General features: G+C 44.7%; 1 protein-coding gene across 1 annotated transcript; it reads right to left on the bottom strand.

The window, feature by feature from the left end:
* Positions 1-1,337: 1,337 nt before the first annotated feature.
* Positions 1,338-16,062, bottom strand: senp7 (SUMO specific peptidase 7). The gene is made up of 23 exons (XM_056437864.1): positions 15,894-16,062; positions 14,472-14,560; positions 13,474-13,539; positions 13,263-13,369; positions 11,400-11,648; positions 11,011-11,135; positions 10,600-10,724; positions 10,005-10,278; positions 9,764-9,906; positions 8,248-8,370; positions 8,127-8,160; positions 7,007-7,234; positions 6,483-6,919; positions 5,405-5,532; positions 4,481-4,597; positions 4,238-4,375; positions 3,225-3,320; positions 2,952-3,133; positions 2,796-2,842; positions 2,649-2,692; positions 2,154-2,222; positions 1,906-2,056; positions 1,338-1,732 (listed from the first exon to the last, which is right to left on the bottom strand). The coding sequence occupies exons 2-23, from the start codon at positions 14,526-14,528 to the stop codon at positions 1,595-1,597; spliced, it is 3,078 nt and encodes a 1,025-aa protein (XP_056293839.1). The 5' UTR covers positions 14,529-14,560; positions 15,894-16,062; the 3' UTR covers positions 1,338-1,594.
* Between the last annotated feature and the right edge of the window lie 3,735 nt (positions 16,063-19,797).

The raw sequence follows: 19,797 nt of genomic DNA, 5'->3' as shown, positions 1-19,797 counted from the left end.
GGCGCAGGTCTTCAGGGACCCTGGGGCTGATGCCATCAGGACCTTCAGCTCGCGCTGGTGAAGCCCAGCTGTCTTCTCACCTGGTCAGTCCGTCAGAGAGAGGGGAGGGTGGAGAGCCCATTGTTATTGAGGGCCCGGGTGGATGTGCAGCCCAGCAGGGGGACAGAGGGGAGGAGGTGTTTTGGGAGGTGTGATGTGTGAGGGAGACAGTGAGAGGGCTGTGAACTGAACCTATTGAAAAACAGTTCAGCTCATATCTCTCTCCATAGGAGCCTCTGGCTGTCTCCCTCCACCTTGAAGCCAGTTATCTGCTTCCATGCCAGACCACACCTCCCTTGTAGGTTGTCTCAGCTGGAGTTTGCCTCCAGCTTCCTCCTGTAGGAGTCCTGCCTCCCTGAGCTCTCACACTTTAGGGTTGCGCTTGGGCTTTCTCAGCTCATCCCTGTTCCCTAGACCTGAAAGCAGCTAGTTCTTCATGCTAAGAAGTGCCTCAGGTCCCCATGATCCAGGGCTTGTTGTTGGGGAAGTAGCAAGCGCACAGTCCGTGATGGGATGGTGGTGTGTCGTCTTAAACCCCAATTTGGTGAACTTGATGTTAATTCGTGATGCAGTCGGGTCATACTGTTGATGTCCTCCCCGTGCAAGTGTCCACAAGGGTTTAGCACATCTGGCAGTCCGTTGCTGACTCAAGCAGTCCCAGAGCGTCAGCTATCAGTAGAGACCACCTCCTCACAGTCCTGGTGGTCACTGCAGCTCTTCTCACCAGAGGAAATATAATTTGGGTGTCAGCCGGACCAGGTCAGATCAGACCTGCCGAGGGGGAAGGGGCAGTATGTATGCGCCCTTAGTAATAGCACACAGCAAGTCCAGAGTTTTATTGTTCTTGTTACAAGGTGCTATGTATTGGATGGAAGGTTGGCAGAGCTTTTTCCAATGTGGTGTGGGTTAAAGTCACCAGTGATAGCCATGAATGCTCCAGGCCGATGATTCAGCAGTTATATTAGCAGACACAGTGGAGTGGATGGTGTCCATAGCCTTCAGCGTCAGCTGATGGCGGCACGTACACGACAACCACACGGCGGACGCAATTTCTCGGCAAATAGTGGCCGGGCAGCGTCGGGGGTCCATCACACTCTGCACACCTGTGTTCCTCCAGTGAAGGTGGAGCCTACGCGAAGCACCAGTCCCGGGTGGATTAGAGAACAGACCAAACAGGAAGTCACACACGACTTCGAATGCCAGCAAAGAAAGTGAGACGTGCTGCACCGTCACGGCTTTGCTGCCGTTAGATGTTCACGTGATGGTTTCTACATACGTACAAAATAAATAAAAAATAATTGCTTTTATAAAAGAAAAGAAAAAAGCTCTCGCGACATAAAAACAATCAGTAAAAAGTCATGGACGCGGGTATCGACGGTCTCTACTTGTTTGTCTTACGTCAACTGATGCCTTCGTGGGACGAAGATAGCGAGAGGTGAATGTACGGTACAATAACAGCATCTAATGTCGAGGAAATCCTTTTAGTTCACTCTGAAATGTCCCGCCGGCTACGGGAATACGGGACGCGCTAATCGGCAGAGCCGCTTCGTCCGTCTTATCCGTCCGTGCCGCGGTTTTGATCTCGGTTGAGGTTAAGTACCAGATCTCGGACCTGGTCTCGTTTCCTCCGCACCTGCTGCCGCGGAAACCATCGTTGTAGGTGTAGAGGGAGGTCAAAGTGCACCACGGGGTCCTGGGAGCACAAGCAAGAATTCATACGTCAGTGTAGAAGCCTTCAAAACATGTTTATGCCCCACTGAGCTTTAATCGGAACGTGAGGACGTAAAAAAAAAAAAGAGGTGTCGCTGATCCAATATTACATTTTAAATGTGTCAGAAAAAAACCAGACGCTGGCAAGTCCTTTACCTTCAAAAAGCTCTCGACGTATTGCAGCAGGTAGAGGCCGCAGTCGCTGCTGTTGTCCTGTAGGGGAACTTTGCAGTGGGAGCTTTGCATCTGATCGAGACCAAAGTCCCTCGATGAACCGCGACGCACCTCCCACTCCGACTGCAAGTACCTGAGGGACAAACGCACGTTATCCTCCATCCATGTACACACACACACACACACACACACGTGTGACGCAACGGACAGATCCAAGGTCTCGTACTTACTCCCGTAAGAGTTTGAAGACTCGCTCGTGGAGAGAAAGTTTGAGGGAGTCCATGATGAGAATACACGGCCTGCAACAGAGAGAGGGACATCAAGTGATGTCAACGGGGGGCAGTGTGTAAACAACCCAGAGCAGAACGTTTAGTAACTGTATATGTATATATATATATATATATACACACATATATATATATGTGTGTATATTATATTATATATATATATATATTTATAGATATATAATCCTCCAAGACACAGTCCAGACTCTACATAGATCTGAACATAACCGTCGCAATCCTTTTCAAAACAAACCAAAGTGCTTTACATTTTGGCCCAAACCAAATCATTCAATATAGTCTGCATGGAACATTGAGTGTTTAGGAATTGAGCAAACAGTAACTGTGGGGGGGGGGGGGGGGACTCGTGCAATACGACACCCCGCTGGCGTCGCCGTGTGTCGGGCAGCGGAATAACGTCGCTCTGCGTCACCGCGCGCTCACCTCTTGCTCACGGTCCTCTTCTGGAAGGTCTGCTCCGTGCAGTTCTACAAACAAAGAGAAACAAACACATTCAGACCGAGGAGACTTGGAGGAAAATCTAAAGAATCCGTGTTACTCCTCGGGGGCACAGAACAGAGTTCCACGTACCACTGGACCAGGCATCGGCTCTTTAGTCGGGTCTTCTTGAGGCTTTTCTAAAAACACAAGAACCCAACTTGAACATAGGAACCACAACGTGAACAACAGGAGCACAGGACGAGGCGTCGTTCAACCTCGTTGGCCGCGACAGCGGGTCACACCCACCGGTCTCCATGTTCACGCAGTCGCCGTGGACTGGCGGCGGCGGTGTCTCTGTGGCGTCTTTCGGGCTTTCAGACCCCCAAGCCGCCTCTGGGTCCAGCAGCTTGCCGTCCGGACCGCTCCAGGTCTCGGACGTCGGCTCGTCCAATCCAGGAAAGCAGATGACGACTAAATACCAATGAGCCCTAAACACAGACGACGGAGCGGCGTGATCGTGACGGACAAAAAACATAAATACAAAACATAACCCGCTGTGCGATGACGTATGTAACTCACTCTTGATTGACAGGGACAAACAGGAAGTCCTTTTTAAAGATGTCAACATGGCGCGTCCATGTCTTTACCCGGTGGTGTCGCCTCTGCCTCTGACCGCTGGGGGGGGCACACACAAAATAAACATGGTTTAGCATGTTTGAACACTATGAGCCCTGAGGGTCTGCTGGGAGGTCCCATACTGGCTCCATTTACTGGGACTGGACCTCTCAATACAACAAACTTTAGAGTTTTATGGAGTCCAAAATATAAAGTTGAAGGCTTTCCTGAGCCGATACCTTATGACACAGGTGTCAAACAAAAGGCCCGCGGGCCGAATGCGGCCCACCACGCCATTTTATTTGGCCCCTGACGGCTTGAAAGCCATATGGTCACCTTTATATCCTGCGCTTTTATTTTGAAGGTTTCAAATTTAATGGATTTGTGTAATATTAGAGAAATGTTCATGTGTAAAATATTGCTTCTCTGGAATAAACAATAATCAAATGCAAAGAGAGTTATCCAACAGTATGTCCGGGAGTAGTTGATACAGCGCTTCAGTTACACCGGCCCTTTAAGAGGCGGCCATGATGATGATTTGGCCCACGGTGAAGATGAGTTTGACGCCCTGCCTTATGACATCATAGAGCATCTTTCTGTATTTATTCATCGAGATGCTTGTGTTGTTTTTACTATTATTTTCACAGTATATCTTCAAAGATTTTTATTTATTTTTATTGCATAGCTTTTAGGATATTTTAACTATGTGTTGTAAAGCGTCTTTAATCGGTATAGAAATGAAATGTATTATTATTATTATTAAGATCCTGATGACATAAGTGAGTTGCATCACGCCAGTACAAGTAATGTAAACACAAGTATGTACTCTGATATGCAAATCAATTATTATTATTCGTAAGTTATTGATTCAGTTTCCATTCAGCTAATAAATGAAACTCAGAGATAGGAAATGCTTTGCAGCTTCCCAGTGCAGATTCATCATATGCAAAAAAAACGTATCAACGGGAATAATGAACCTTTCTGGCGGCGCTACGCGCGAGTCACTGGCTCCGCCTTCGCTGGCGTTGTCCCTGCGCGTCAGCTGCTTGTAGAAGAAGCTGCTGAAGATGTGCGTGCGCTCGGCCACGGCGGCGGAGGCGTTCAGGTGCAGGTACCTGGTTCGCAAAAACACATATGGACACCGGCGGGGGTCAAGAGCGGATCTCTTTCACGACGATCCAAGAAAAAGAAAAAAAGAAATACGCTATTGCGTCGCTTACTTGAGGTAAAAGTCAATGATGACGTCGTTTAGGAAGTGCCCGGTGTCGAGGCAACGCAGGTCCTCCATCGTCACGGTGATTCCTCCTTTCAAGGGAGGCGGGGGGAACTGGATCAACCTGAGGTGGACGGAGGAAGAATGAGCTGCTTTAGAGTGGCAGTATCATTTACAACAGAACAGCACGACATCTGGTCATCATTCACATGTTTTACAAACATGACACCACTCATCTCAATGATTTGTTAATTCATCTTAATTGTTTATTTTTTATTTTCCCTTGCCTGAAAACCAATTCAATTCCCCATACATGCATACGCTCGTACAATACATCTGCCCTCATCTATGCATTTTGTTTCTTTAAATAAATTAAAAAACTCACACACACACGATAACAATAAATAACCACAAAGAAATAATAAATCAATTGAATATGATTGTCTGATTTATGTTTTATGTTTGTTTTTTGTTCAAATAATCTAAGAAAACCCTTTTTTTTATCATAGATTACTGCATAATAGTCTTATTATTGCCATTTTGGGGAGAATTGCGCATATCCTGTAAGAATAAAAAAGTATATTTATTATTTTGAAACAAAGGTTAAATGTTATTTTTACAAGTTTCAAAAAGTGTCCCCAATTTATTTTTAAGTGCTCCTGGATTTAGTCGGTGGGGGAAAAATTGCCCCCAATTTGTTTTTACATTTCCAACCCTGAATGAAACTATTATTAAATATTTGTCGATTCCAGGGATGTTATATTTAATTGCACTACATGACTGTGTTAAATTTGGCCTGGTTACAGATCAGTGTTATAATCTCGGCAAATCCGGTGAGTTGATGCGTCAGGATCCTGAGAGGAAACTGTATTTATTCCAACGCCCGGCTGCATGAGAAGCTGCGTGCTCGACGACGATGGCGGTTACTTGCCTGCGAGCCAGACCGTGGTGTTTAAACTTCGTCATGCTGGTGTGAGGTTTACACAGGGACACGGAGTAGGAGCCTTTGCTCCTACGATGGCACAGCGTGTAGACGGGAGCGGGCTCCACCTTTTCTACCTGCGGGGAGGAAAGTCACATCATCGGATCAGTGTGTACTCTGTGTGATTGTTTAACACACACACAACAGGGGGTCACGGCCCCCCCACGAGGGGACAGAAGATCAGTCTGGAGGAGTTGCAATATGATTCACAGGAGATGACCAACAGGTATAATGCACTTTCTTAGACTTTCATCCCTTTGCTTTTCGTTCTTAGAATATACAGGGTTGATACACATGTTGATGGGTTTCCAGGACTTTAAACCAAATCTCCATGAACAAATATTTGGTGAAATCTTGGTGTATAAATGACACTAATGAAAGAGACAATAGATTGATTAAAAGAACAAATATTGATAGAAATTGTTATTCTTTTAATCAAATTGCCTCAATAAACATGTGAATATAACAAATTTCCAGGACATTTTCCAAAACTTTGTGGATTACATTTTTTTTATTCGAAAAAAAATTCTTTCATTTGTAGTTTCTTTATTTTTTAATTTCTTATATTCTTAGAATATACAGGGTTCATACACATGTTGATGGTTTTTCAGGACTTTGAACCAAATTTCCATGACCAAACATTTGGTGAAATCTTGGTGTATAAATGACACAAACGAATGAGAGACAATAGATTGATTAAAAGAATAAATATTGATATAAATGTTTATTCTTTTAATCAAATTGCCTAAATGAACATGTGAATATAACAAATGTGCAGTACTTTTTCCAAAACTTTATGGATTTAATGTTTGTCATAATTTATTTGTACAATTTTAAATTTGTAATTGTTTAGTTTTACATTTTTTAATTTTTAACTTTATTTTTTACAAAATTCCACGACTTTTCCAGGTTTTCCGTACTAACGCTGAATATCTAAATATATATATTTTTAATGAACTGGTCATGATCAGTTATAATATGCATGAGTTCGATACTGCTTTGTTTTAAAGACTCGGGAACGGCTCACCTGAGGCTGATGCTGGAGCTCCTTCTCTTTCTGACCCTCCTCTGGTTTGAGTCGCGTCCCGGCGTCTCGCTCCGGCTCCGGCTCGCTCTCCTTCTGCGACTCGACCTCCGGCTGGATGCCAGGTGTGGCGTTATCGTCCGTATCGCAATGCGAACCATCCCGGTCCGAGTCGGCATTAGAGTCGCCGGTCTCCAGGCCGAGCAGAGACAACAAATGAGAGTCCAGTCCCGTTCTTCTGATCAGCTCCACGCTGTCGTCCAGAGAAAGAATCGGCGAGTGAAAGTCCTCCAAACAACTAACTCTGTCGCCATCGAGGAAGAACTTCTCCCGGCTGAGACTGTTGAGACAGTCGATGTCCAGGAGGGAGCGTAACAAAGCCCCCTCCATTCCCTCCACGGGATGTCTCAGCGTCAGCAGAATGAAGGGGCTCCCCTTGTCTGGTCAAAGAAACAAAAACATCATGAATATGCAATCAAACAATACAGAGTGCAGCCTAAATGTGTGTGTGTGGTGGGGGGGCTCACCAGAACTCGCATTTCCTCCCTGTTTGATACTCAGCTTCAGCATTTCTCGCTGCACAGCAGCTGCGGCACTTTCTGACACACAAAACAGAAGGATGGCAACAGGGTAAGGATCCTCGTCGTCCTCAAAGTGAAGATCCCGGTCCTCCAGCTCCTGCTGCTCCCACACACTGTACCTCCTCAGGTCTTTACGATCCAAGACCAAGACCACCTCCACCTCTTCGTCAGCGTCTGGGGAGAAGGGCGAGCTCGATGTTTAGCGGCTCCCGTTATCGGCGGGAAATCATTAATGCTGTTAAGTCTTAAAAATGCCTCACACACACACACACACACAGACACACACACCTCACATTTCCCCCTCCACTTAAATACTCTGCATCGACTTCAAAACCAAGTCCCTCCCATCTTCTATCCAGGTTGAAGCTTCTCACGATGTTCCAATCACGCCACTGCAGACGCTTTCAATCTTTCCTCATCGGTGAGCAGGAATCCTACAATTTTAAATAATATTAAATAATGTTTCTATGCTCTAATCGCTACATTGCTCCTGGAAGTTCTCGTGAATAATCCCAAAAGGTTCAAAGTAATCGTCCGTTATTAATTCAAAATGATGTGATCCCGATTCATTTCACAGAAACAAAACGTGTGCTTGCTACAAAATAAATCTATGCAAAAATGATGCTCGGTTTGCACAAAATATATATATATATATTTTGCATATATACGTGCAGAGGAACAGTGGTACTGTTCCTCTGCACGAGACTAAAGGTACATACATTAGTTTTTAAATATCAAGCGACCTCTTGTGTTGTACACGCCACAAAGTCAACGTCAAATCTCAAGAAATTACCACCTTAGGAGAGATTTCAAAGGCTCAGAAAGTGAAAGTGCACTAGGGCCTTGAGGGTCTAATCCAGTAACAAACACACACACACACACACACACACACACACACACACACACACACACACACACACACACACCCACAGACACTGACACACACACAATAGACCACTGAATAGACTACTAAGCTGTGAGTGGATGGTGGGACCAAAGGCTCTTCTACACACACTTACTTTAGACTACTTGATGCCAACATCTAAATAACTATGCACAACATTACCTGTCAGTGGGATGATGATTTGTTGGTCTGCGATCTGCGAAAGAAGCATAAACACGGTTTAACACCGCCCGGCCCCGACATGTGAAGTGAATACCGAGGTGACGTCGTGTGGACAGTTCACCATGATGTCTCCATTGGCTCTCCCGCGGTGACGGCCGCAGTGCAGCGTGGAGAAGGAGTAGTCGATACTGGGGATGGAAGACATCTCCATTGGACCAGGAAGATCCACAACCACACGCAACACCTGCGACACACACACTCATTTTAAAGAACATGCTGCAAACAGTGACTCACAATAACGGCACACTAGCCCTTAAAGCGACAGTGACCTCGAGCTGTAAGGTCACGCAATGAAGGTCAAACCAATTTTGTACTTTTTCAATTGAATATTCGTCCAATTACAATGTTTAAGCTACCATGTGTAGGTTTTTAAACATCCTTCCTTTGGCACGGCCTAGTGGCCGGAACAAGAATGACACTGTAGTTGAAATACTGCAACTTGTTGGCATCCCTCTCAATACTGTCTTGCTAGCCAGAGATAGAATGGGGGTGAAACATGTTTATACGAAACTATAGTTTAAATAAACTTCTAAGAAGTAAAGTTTGTTAGAGAAGGGACGTTAGGACGTTGTTCGCTCAAGTTTCTGTGATTGCAGTTTCTCTCTGCTGCTGAATATTAAAACAACAAGGGGGAACCGTCCTGCAAAGACAATGGTATCGTATTCAAGAACTGTATGGATGCCCCAATCATGTTTCAGGGTTCAAACACATGTTGATGGATTTCAGGGACTTTTAACCAAATTTCCATGAGCAAACATTTGGTGAAATCTTGGCGTAAACATGAAGTGAGAAGATTTCGTATTTAAACCGACAATGAGAATTCTAAAGCATACAGTAAATCACCTTAAATGACTCAAATGAATGAGGGACAAGAGTGTGATTAACCCTTGTGTTGCCTTCGGGTCATTTTGACCCGATTAAATATTTAACCCTCCCCCCCGCCTTTGGGTCATTTTGACCCGATTCAATGTTTCACCCTCCTGTTACCTTTATATTTACTAACATATTTTACCCTTTGGGTTCAATTTGACGCCAGCAATTAAAACCTCCAGAAAATTATTAGAATTAATATTGTTTTCCAAGTTTAAGTGTGAGGCACTTTATGTTTGTTTGTTGACTACCGAAAGAACACCGACATTAAACATTGAATGGGGTCAAATTAATCCTAAGGCGGGGGGAGGGTGTAATATTGATTCGGGTCAAAATGACCCGAAGGCAACACAAGGGTTAAAAGAATAAACATTCATGTCTTTTCAGTTACGGTGCGTTCACTGGCAGCGTGGAAAATTTGTGAGGATGAAGTCATTCTTTTAAAAGCATATTAATCATTTAAAACTCAGTCTAAAATGATCAAATGAATATAACAAATTTCCATGACTTTTCCAAAACTTTTGGAGTTTACTTTTTTTTACCACGACTTTTCCAGGCCTGGAAATAACTATTTACAAATTCCATGACTTTTCCAGGTTTTCCATGACCGCGCGAACCCTGATGTTTAGAGATTCTGCTCTGGTGTTATTGAGTCCGACATGGGACGAAGTCGTAATGACCACAATCCAGGAGGTTATTCTGCCCACCTGGATGTCGTCTATATGAGAAGCTTCCCGCGGTTTGGCCACGGCTTCCTGCAGGGAGCGCGTCTGTATTACTGGCTCTTCCACAGGGACAAGTGCAAAGGATGCTGGGTCACCACCCTCTTCATCATCACTGGAGAGCACAACTAGAAAAAAACACACACACACAAATGTGATGATGCACGTTGTTCCAGGAGCCAGTTCCTCTCAAACTAAAGCAGGTACAAAGTGTTGATGGACTCACTGGGTTCAGACGGGCTGGTGATAGTCGTGTTGTCCGGGTTAGACGACGGACTTCTCCCGGGGGTTCCGTCAGAGTCCGTTTGCTCGTCCTCTCCCACCATGAACTGTACGATGGTACGGTCCGGGTCTTGTTCGACTTCTACCGGACGTTTCTGCGTCGGTGCCCGTCCTCCATCTTTTCCGTCTTCTCCCGTGAGGCGGAGCACGCTCTCGCGGCGGCGCTTGGGGCTGCCGGCCCCATTGCTCTGGTACCCCGAGTCCTTCAGCTTCCTCTTCTGGGGGAGACAACAGAGAAGGCAGCACATTGAAGACCAGGCGGTCGGTTCAATCGGACAACTCAAATTACTTGATATCAAGAAAGAAGTGAGGGCTCTCAGATCTCACACAGGCCGTTCATTTCAGAGTCGTGTCGTGTTGAGAGTCATGGACATGTTGCCAAGTACTAAAATGGATTCACAGGCGTGATGAAGATATGAAGACAGGCAAATCCATCCAATATCACGATGTGCACGTCTGTATTATAAGTCCTTTGTGGTCATGTGTGAACGAAGAGGAATCCTTGGCTGCACAGCGAGTTCTCGGCACACAGTTCTCACCAGACTGCGATGTTCTTCTTCTTCTCCCTCCGGGTCACTCAAGCGGTCCTTGATGCCGGCGGGGGGGAACTCATCGCAACTTCCTGTATCCGTGGCCGGCTCCCAGCTCACCGACAACCCATAATCTGTATGAGACATACCGATCAACCTATCAGACTCAGATGTATAAACACGGGCAGCACTGACAACTCGACTGCAATAACGATGACTGAATAACTAAAAATAATATGACGTTTAACATCTTGTTTATTTATTCTGGATCCAGGACTATCAATAGATCTTTCCCGTGGGAAGAACCCTTAAAAAAGGGACATATGAGACAAAGAAAAGCAGGAACATGAAAGAGACATGAGAACAACCCAGTGAAAGACAAGAGTCGTGAATGGTCTGGAGGCCTTCATGTTTACACACCTACAACTTCAGCGACTTTGAAGTTGTCTCCGTTGTCCTTTCCTATTATCACCTCTTCAATGTCTTTGCTTTCCTCTATGTCTACTTCAGCGGCAACATTTTGAGAACTTCTCCTGAGTCTCGACCTGAAGAAAGAGTGAAAAGGAGGAAACACGTTCGTTCAGATTATGCTGTCAGGGAAAGAATTCACATTATTTTACACAAAGTAGTGCAAAACCTCGCATACAAAAAATTTACTTTGTCACTAAATATCCCAAGACACAAAAAGCTCATGCAGGAACACATATACAAACTGTGGAAGATTTCCGTGAAGTATTATTTCAATTTGTTATACTATCTAAACTACTATCTACACTATTTAAACCATCGCCTCAGCGGGAACTTCCTACCGGTGAGCGGGCGACGAGGTCGTCTTCTGGTTGCATTTCGGGGTTACGCTCTTGACCTCCTCCTTCCTGGCCTCCTTCTGTCTGGACCTGGTGTCTCTGCAGTTCGTGGGTTCCTCTCTGGGTCGAGCGCTCTCCCTCCGTGGACTCGAGGACCCGTTCTCAGAAGCGCGACTCCGTTTCATCCGTTCGATGTACGCCTTCCCCAGCTCCGTCTCCAGCACGTCGGTGAGGACCAGGCAGGGCTTCCGCCTACGGGGTGAAAGCACGGGAGCGGTTATTCGACCACCTTCCCGGAGCAAAGTGTTCACGGTTCTCTAAACGTGGAGCGTCTCTCCCATCGCGGCTCAGACCTCAGGTTTACCAGGAGATCCAGAGGGCGGGGTGGAGATAGGCCGTGTGTGCAGTGGTGATAAGCTCGGCCTCAAGTCACGCTGCTCATGAGCAAGGTGTACGGTTTTTTTTATGAAGAAAAAATAACACTGCTGTAAATCATTTCAATACGACTATATTATTAGTGTGTTCAGGGTGAGAGCCCCATCTTGTGAAGGTTTACGAAATTGCAGTTCTCTCTCTCTCTCTCCCTCTCCCCCTCTCTCCTTCCGTCTCTCCCTCTCTCTCTCTCTCCCTTCTGTCTCTCCCTCCCCCCAATAGACGGCCTATGAAATAAGAAAATCTTTTTCTAAAAGAGGAAAATTAAATAATGAAAATAAGCAAAATAACAAAAGACAAATTAAATCTGATATTTATAAATAGTCGATGGTTAACTTTTTTAAATGTAGCGGCAAAAACACGAGGAGATTTAGTGGCATCTAGCAGTGAGGCTTGCAGGTTGGAATCCATTAACCCAGGAAGGAGAGAGCTGTCCTCTCCATCGTCTTTGTGATCAACGAGCTGGCGCTACAGATTGCGTTTCCCTGAGTGAACGCTCCCATGTCCAAACATCAGAGGAGCCATCTCTACTTCTGTGTCCGGCTCTCGTTAACGGGTGGAGATTGAAGCATGAGCGCCGTCGACTGGTAAACTGAACGTTCCCGACTGATTCTCCACAGAGAGTGCCCAGGTGTCCTTGAGCCAGCGTCAGAAACACACCAGGGCAAAACTGCCCCAAAGAAATATAATGTTGCCCCTGATACCACGAGGAGAGGAGCAACAAATGCCTCCATAATTTCCTCTAATAATTCTGATAATTTAATAGCGTTGTGTGTTAAAAAATGCAATAAGAAATAACCACAAAGAAATAAGAATAAAATTTAATACAAGTCTGATTTATGTTTTTTGATCAAAAAAATCTAAGAAAACACTTTGAATCTGTAGAATACTGCCTAAAAGTCTTATTATTGCCATTTTATGACAATTGCTCATATACTGTAAGAATATTTATTATTTTGAACAAAGGTTAAATGTTATTTCACAAGTTTCAAAAAGTGCCCCCAATTTCTTTTTAAATGCTTCTGGATTCCAGTAAGTGGGGGGAAAATTTGCCCCCTAAAAAAATATGTAAATGTCCTCCCCTGCCCTTGAGCAAGACACTAAATGTTTTATATGGTCTAAAACACAGTCATTGTCTTGAGAACCTGTGCACTTTATCGATCCTGATGAGTCGAGAGGTCTAGTGGAGTCCGGGGTTCTGGTCTGACGGTCGTCCACCGAGTTACTGTCTGGGTGGCGTTAACGTTGTGTAGCAGCTGAACGCAGATGATGCTAACCCAGAGTTATGATGATTTAGTTGCAATGGGAAGCTTGTTTTAGACTAAATAGGTGAGCTTTGAAATGTAACAGCTTGAAACGTTTAGTAGAGACAACACAATTTGTTGGTTTTAACTTGACGAGGTGTATTATTCTGTAAAAACAACGACTGCTCACCTGGCCATTTCCAAGGTTGCATGGTTGAGATCAACCAGCGTGGATCCATTGACATGCTGTGAACTACGATGTCTGCGTTTGCAATCTGCAAATGCAGTCCAGGAAACCTGCGGGAGGGAAGGAGATTCTCAGGAATAATCCACAGTAACCAAATTACCACCGGGGGGCATTTGTTCATGTGGGCACACGGAGAACAAAGGTATCGCTGTACCTGTCTTTCTAACTTTCCACACTGTGATGAAAGACACGGCACGGAGATTTGGAGCGGGTTTTCCATCTAAAATTCACAGGGTAGTTAGTTACCATGCATTGACAAGCAAAAGCGTGTGAGTCAAATACAGCAAGAGCCTCCAGCTGGACCCAAATATTTGTCTAATCTGTAATTTGTTTGTTGGGTAGGTACGCTTTGTTGTTACTTTATAAATAACTGAACCGTTTGGAGAATAATTCCAATAAATCAATTAATTAAAGCACAAAAAGAACAATTTCTTCAAATAACCGGATCCTTGAAAACGAATGAGTTCCATGAAACAAAAAGACGGGCGTTGCAGCGCTACGCCGTGCATCTCAGCCGAGAGCGGTCGCTTTTTTGGGGGGGTTGAGTTCTCCCTGGGTCATGGAGACGACGTCAGAACGTAACCCACGGAGGGCTCGGGGCAAAAGGGCAGCGCTGAAGCCACCGCAGGCCGCGTCACACACGGGTTTAGAGACGGACACCGCTGCCTCAAAACGTCGCCGTTTAGGAGGAACCGTGACTGAGGTGCGTCTCCACCAGCGCAAGCACAGAGGGATGAGGGGAGGAGACGCTGACCGCAGGCCGAAGGCCGAGAAACATCTCATTTGCATGACATTTATTTTTTAAACATGTCCGAGACGGACACGACGAAGCAAATGTGCTGCTTTAATAAAGAAGTCTGTGCTGCATTATGCATTATTAATCTTTGTAGGTTTTTCTTCTTCTTTTTTTTTAGAAGCTTCCCAATTTGCATATTATTGGTCTTGGGTAACGGTAAATGATCATTTTTTGTTTTTAGTCTGCTGGTCACACAAAACAAGCAATTTAATTGAAACTTTCTTCCACAACGAGCTTGCGATCAAACGCAAGAACATCACGACACGAAAGCGGCCACGAAGAAAGCGTCACTTCGGTGTCTCGCCAGAAGCTTCCACGTTAGACACGCATGTCGTGAAAACATGGGATCCACATACCCGGTTATCCTTGTCAACATTAAATGGAATAGATAAGGCTCTTCTTCGCTCCATCATGGCTCACAAGTTGGTAAGACACAGCGAGAACACTGCAAGAAAAACATACAAAAGAAAATAGGTGGTCAGGATGAACGTCTCGAACACACAACATAACATGACATCCATTCTCTAAGCAATAACAAAGATATTACTTTTCGCTGTGCAGAATGGTCCAATTCAAACTAGGTGGCTTAATAAATTAATTTCAACTACTGATGTTACATGTTGAGATTGTAAGACTCGATCCAACCTGGTGGCTCCAATGACGTTGACGATAAGGATATATAGAAATAGCCAATCTTCTCCTGAGACAGGTTCATAATCAGTTAAAAGTGCTCAACAGTAACTTTAACATGTTAAATCAAATATATTATGATCACAGGCAAAAAGGTCGTACTATTCAAATCAAGAAAAATAATATGCACTGCACTCTTCAGAAGATGAACACCTGCGGGAGCAACCTGAGAGATATCTATTGAATTCCAGTCAAGAAAATTCTTGATGGAGAAACGCATGAAAGACTTACACTTTTTTAAAGCCAATATTTACCAAAATAATCATTATCGGGCAATTATATGAACAATTACAAGGAATATACATTGCTCTCATACATTTCTAGACATAATGCTAAAACAAAGCTTGACAAGGCAAACGTAAAAAAATGTCAACGATACAAATATAAATATGTATAAAACACCTACACACATAATAACAACACACTCTCTAAAACTGTTTAGCAATGGTTCAACTTTAAAATATAAAGGGATAATATAATGTATGTTATATCCACAAGGTAGATCGAACATTGTGCATAGATATATACGCAACATCTTTGTACAAATCTGTCAGAATTGACTGTTGTAAATCATACTTTAAAAGTTTTAAAATTCTGTACCACTAACCACAATTATCTTTCTATATATATATATACATTTATATATATACATTTATATATAGTATATATATATATAAGCTACATACATACATAAATATACACATAGCTTTTATATATCTATATATCGTTAAACACTATTGTTGCCATTTAACGTTGCATGTTTATTTTATATGGCATGGATGTTTCATTTATAATAAAAACTGCTGCTTTCACGGGAAGAGTTCCGGGTATGTATTTAAAACGTAAAGTAAAATACGTTACAGCTAATTTACAGTTAACTTTACGATCACAGTTGCACATATAAGTGACGCTAACGCTGCATGTGCAAACCCATTTGTTAATTAGTATGTAACGACCACCTGTTCATCGTTAGTTGATTATAACAAGACTTTAATCTGGCGTTAGCATCAGTCGACAGGGCTAGCTTGTTAGTGCTAGGCTACGTTAGCTATGATGCTAGTGCTAAGCGTAGCAGAGATAAAGCTTACCCGAGGCCGGGGCTTCTCTCGGTATCAACAGGGAATATACGCAGTATGGACGCAACTACTTCCCAGCCAAGGTTTCCAACGACATCTTTTCCAGACACATTTGACTGGCCTCAATTCACTGACTGCACAGGCGATCAAATGCTACATTGGCAACATCCGGTCAGCACCGGAAGTGCTTTGCGGGAGCAGCGAGGGTTGACAAAGAGGTTATGTGTTTTTTTCCCGGGGCGCTGACGGAAGCCCGCCTTTTTTAAAATAAATTCCAACAACGTATTGATTATAATATACCATCCAGATATTATAATTAACTAAGCACAAAAAGCTCGACTCGAGGCTTCAACGCACTTCAGGCGCTAATCTTTATTTGTCAGGTGGAGGTGTGTTGCTGCTCTGTCTTTTGCGAAGCGCTGCACGTCGTTTGGCACGAGCCATTAGCACTTTGGCGCACGTATTTCTTTCCTCCTCCAAAAAGACGTCAGGTCTCGCAAGATGAAATCCTTTGTACTTCCGTGTTCGTCAGTGAAGCGCACCATGAAGGATAAAGACATGAAAGAAAATAGATCCAGAAACGACATTCTTGAAAAGATATTAGAAAAATACGAAAGTATTGCAGGCATTTTACAGATAAAACAAATACATGAAACTATTACATGAGTAATAATAGATATATATATATATATATATTAGATAGATAGATAGATGGATACTTTATTAATCCCGAGGGAAATTTAGGTCATCCAGTAGCTTATACACTTAACTTAACTCACAAACATACAAACACAAATCACAGTAGAAAAACAATACACATAGGGAGAACATGTTCACAGGGAGTAGGGTGTATACAGATATTATACAGATATTACAGTGTGCAAAGTGATATAAATAGTACAGTCTGTGCAATGGGCTAGTATAGCCAGTAAAAAGAGTAAAAAGATGGACAGTGGGATGGAAAAATAAATAAAGAGCTGAGAAGAGGAGGGGAGACTGAGGTAGACTCATGCAGAGATGTCCATCTCCCTCCCCCTCCCCTTCTGCGTGGCGTTGTAAAGTTGTATTGCCCTGGGGACAAAGGACTTCCTCGGCCTGTCCGATGAGCATGACAGTGACAGGAGTCTGCCACTGAAAATGCTCCTCTGTCCGTTAAGACATTGGTCATTGTCCAAGATGGTCAGCAGCCAATGTCCTTTTCCTTTTCTTATTAAATACTATTACATTAGTAATAAGAGAGAGATATATATATATTTATATATATAATTCTAATATGTTATTTGTATAGCCCTTGAAAAAAAAACTTGAGGCACTTTACATGGTAAAAACAATCTATAAAAATAATAATACCAATGTACAGAAGGAAGATGACATAACAGTAAGAAACATAACAAACAACATACACTTTTAAACAGGAATAAACATAACAAAAAACATACACTGAAACAGTAAGAAAAAGAACAAAAAACACAACATAACAAAAAATATACTCTTAAACATTAAGAAAAATAACAAAAAACACTCTGAAACAGTAATAAACATAAGAAAAAACATACACAGAAAGAAAAATAACAAAAAACAACATAACAAAAAACATACACTCTTACTGTAAGAAACCTAACAAAAACATACATTATTATGTCGCCTCGGTGTGTTGGTGCGCGATGTTTTTTGTTGTGTTCGTTTTAAATACTGTTTTCTGCTGGGATTCCCAGAGCTCTTTCACCAGAGAAGAGCTCTTGAACATCAGGGGAACAACTCCAGCGGATTTACTTCCAACGTTTTTAACTTCTGTGGAGTTACTGGACATTTTTGTAAAAGGTGTGCTCACCTTCGCCCACGCGGTGAGACGCCGGCGGAGAGGGAAACGCTCGGGGAGCGCTTGTACGGCTACGGAACGGGGGATCTCGTACAGCGCTGCCGGGCATATTTCTCTCCAACGTCCGCTCACTGTGCAACAAACTGGACGAACTCCAGCTGCTGGTGGGGAGAGACAGAGACTTCTCCTCATCCTCCGTTCTGTGCTTCACGGAATCATGGCTTAGTGGCTCGATACCAGACTCTGCGCTCCAGCTCGCTGGCTTCCAGCTGTTCCGAGCGGACCGGGTCACGGAGCTCTCCGGTAAAAAAAAGGGTGGAGGAATCTGCTTTTACCTCAACAACGGCTGGTGCAACGACGTAACGGTGATTCTACAGCACTGTTCGCCGGACCTGGAATCTTTTATCATTCACTGCAAACCCTTCTACTCCCCACGTGAGTTCGCTTCATTCATCCTGGCGGGAGTTTACATGCCGCAGGGGAACGTGAACGAGGCACAACAGACCTCGCCGAACAGATACGGTGTGTGGAGCGGACCTTCCGGACTCTTTAGTTATTGTACTCGGGATTTTAACAAAGGAAACCTCAGCCACGAACTCCCTAAATATAGAAAGTTAATTAAATGCCCTACCAGAGAGAAGAGCATTCTGGACCACTGCTACACAACAATCAGCAGGGCCTATCACGCCGTCCCTCGAGCTGCACTGGGAAACTCTGACCACGTCATGGTTCATCTGATTCCCTCATACAGGCAGAGACTAAAGCTCTGCAAACCTGTGGTGAGGAAGTTCAAGAAGTGGACCAGTGAAGCTCTGGAGGATCTACGGGCGTGCTTGGACTGTACTGACTGGGATGTCTTCAGGACTGCTACCAACAGCCTGGATGAGTACACAGAGGCTGTAACTTCCTACATCAGCTTCTGTGAGGACAGCTGTATTCCATCCAGCTCCAGGGTGAGTTATAACAACGACAAACCCTGGTTCACAGCGGAGCTCAGGAAGCTAAGACTGCAGAAGGACCAGGCATTCAGGAGTGGGGACAAGGACCTGTACACAGAGTCCAAATACAGGTTTAGCAAGGCGGTGAGAGATGCTAAACGACTGTACTCTGAGAAACTGCAACAGCAGCTCTCAGCAAACGACTCTGCTTCTGTCTGGAGAGGGCTCAGGCAGATCACCAACTACAAGCCCAAATCACCCCACTCCATGAACAATGTGCTTCTGGCAGACGAGCTAAATGAGTTCTACTGCCGCTTTGAAAGACAATGGAGCAGTCCTGAGACAATCCCCCACAGCCCCACCAACAAGCCACAGACCATCAGCCCACCCTCCCCCAGCCCATCAGGGGCTCACACCTCTGGAGCACCCTCCATCAACTCAGCGACGCGCCTCGTCATCCTGGAGAGAGCCGTCAACAGGCTGTTTAAAAGCAGAACCCCCATAGCAGCGGGCCCGGACTCCGTCTCCCCCTCCACCCTGAAGCACTGTGCTGACCAGCTGTCTCCGGTGTTCACCGACATCTTCAACACCTCCCTGGAGACATGCCACGTTCCAGCCTGCTTCAAGGCCTCCACCATCATCCCGTCCCAAAAACCCAAGATCACAGGACTCAATGACTACAGGCCCATCGCCCTGACCTCTGTGGTCATGAAGTCCTTTGAACGCTTGGTCCTGTCACACCTCAAGACCATCACCGACCCACTCATGGACCCCCTGCAGTTCGCCTACAGAGCCAACAGGTCTGCAGACGATGCAGTCAACATGGCCCTTCACTACATCCTCCAGCATCTGGACTCCCGAGGAACCTACGCCAGGATCCTGTTTGTGGACTTCAGCTCTGCCTTCAATACGATCATCCCGTCCCTGCTGCAGGACAAGCTCTCCCAGCTGCACGTGCCCGACTCCACCTGCAGGTGGATCACAGACTTCCTGACCGACAGGAAGCAGCACGTGAGGCTGGGGAAACACGTCTCAGGCTCCCGGACCACCAGCACGGGTTCCCCAAGGCTGTGTTCTCTCCCTCTGCTGTTCTCCTGTACACCAACAGCTGCACCTCCAGTCACCAGACCGTCAAGCTCCTAAAGTTCGCGGATGACTC

The sequence above is a fragment of the Pseudoliparis swirei genome, chromosome 2 (assembly GCF_029220125.1).
Source record: "Pseudoliparis swirei isolate HS2019 ecotype Mariana Trench chromosome 2, NWPU_hadal_v1, whole genome shotgun sequence".
NCBI lineage: Eukaryota > Metazoa > Chordata > Actinopteri > Perciformes > Liparidae > Pseudoliparis > Pseudoliparis swirei.
This window is presented reverse-complemented; position numbering and strand designations above follow the sequence as displayed.

Coding starts and splice junctions, on each gene's coding strand:
- senp7 (XM_056437864.1), bottom strand. CDS start 14,528: ATGATGGAGCGAAGAAGAGCCTTATCTATTCCATTTAATGTTGACAAG. Junction 5,533..6,482: donor AGCTCCAGCATCAGCCTCAG/GTGAGCCGTTCC, acceptor TCCTCCCCGCAG/GTAGAAAAGGTGGAGCCCGC. Junction 4,376..4,480: donor ATCATTGACTTTTACCTCAA/GTAAGCGACGCA, acceptor TTTGCGAACCAG/GTACCTGCACCTGAACGCCT.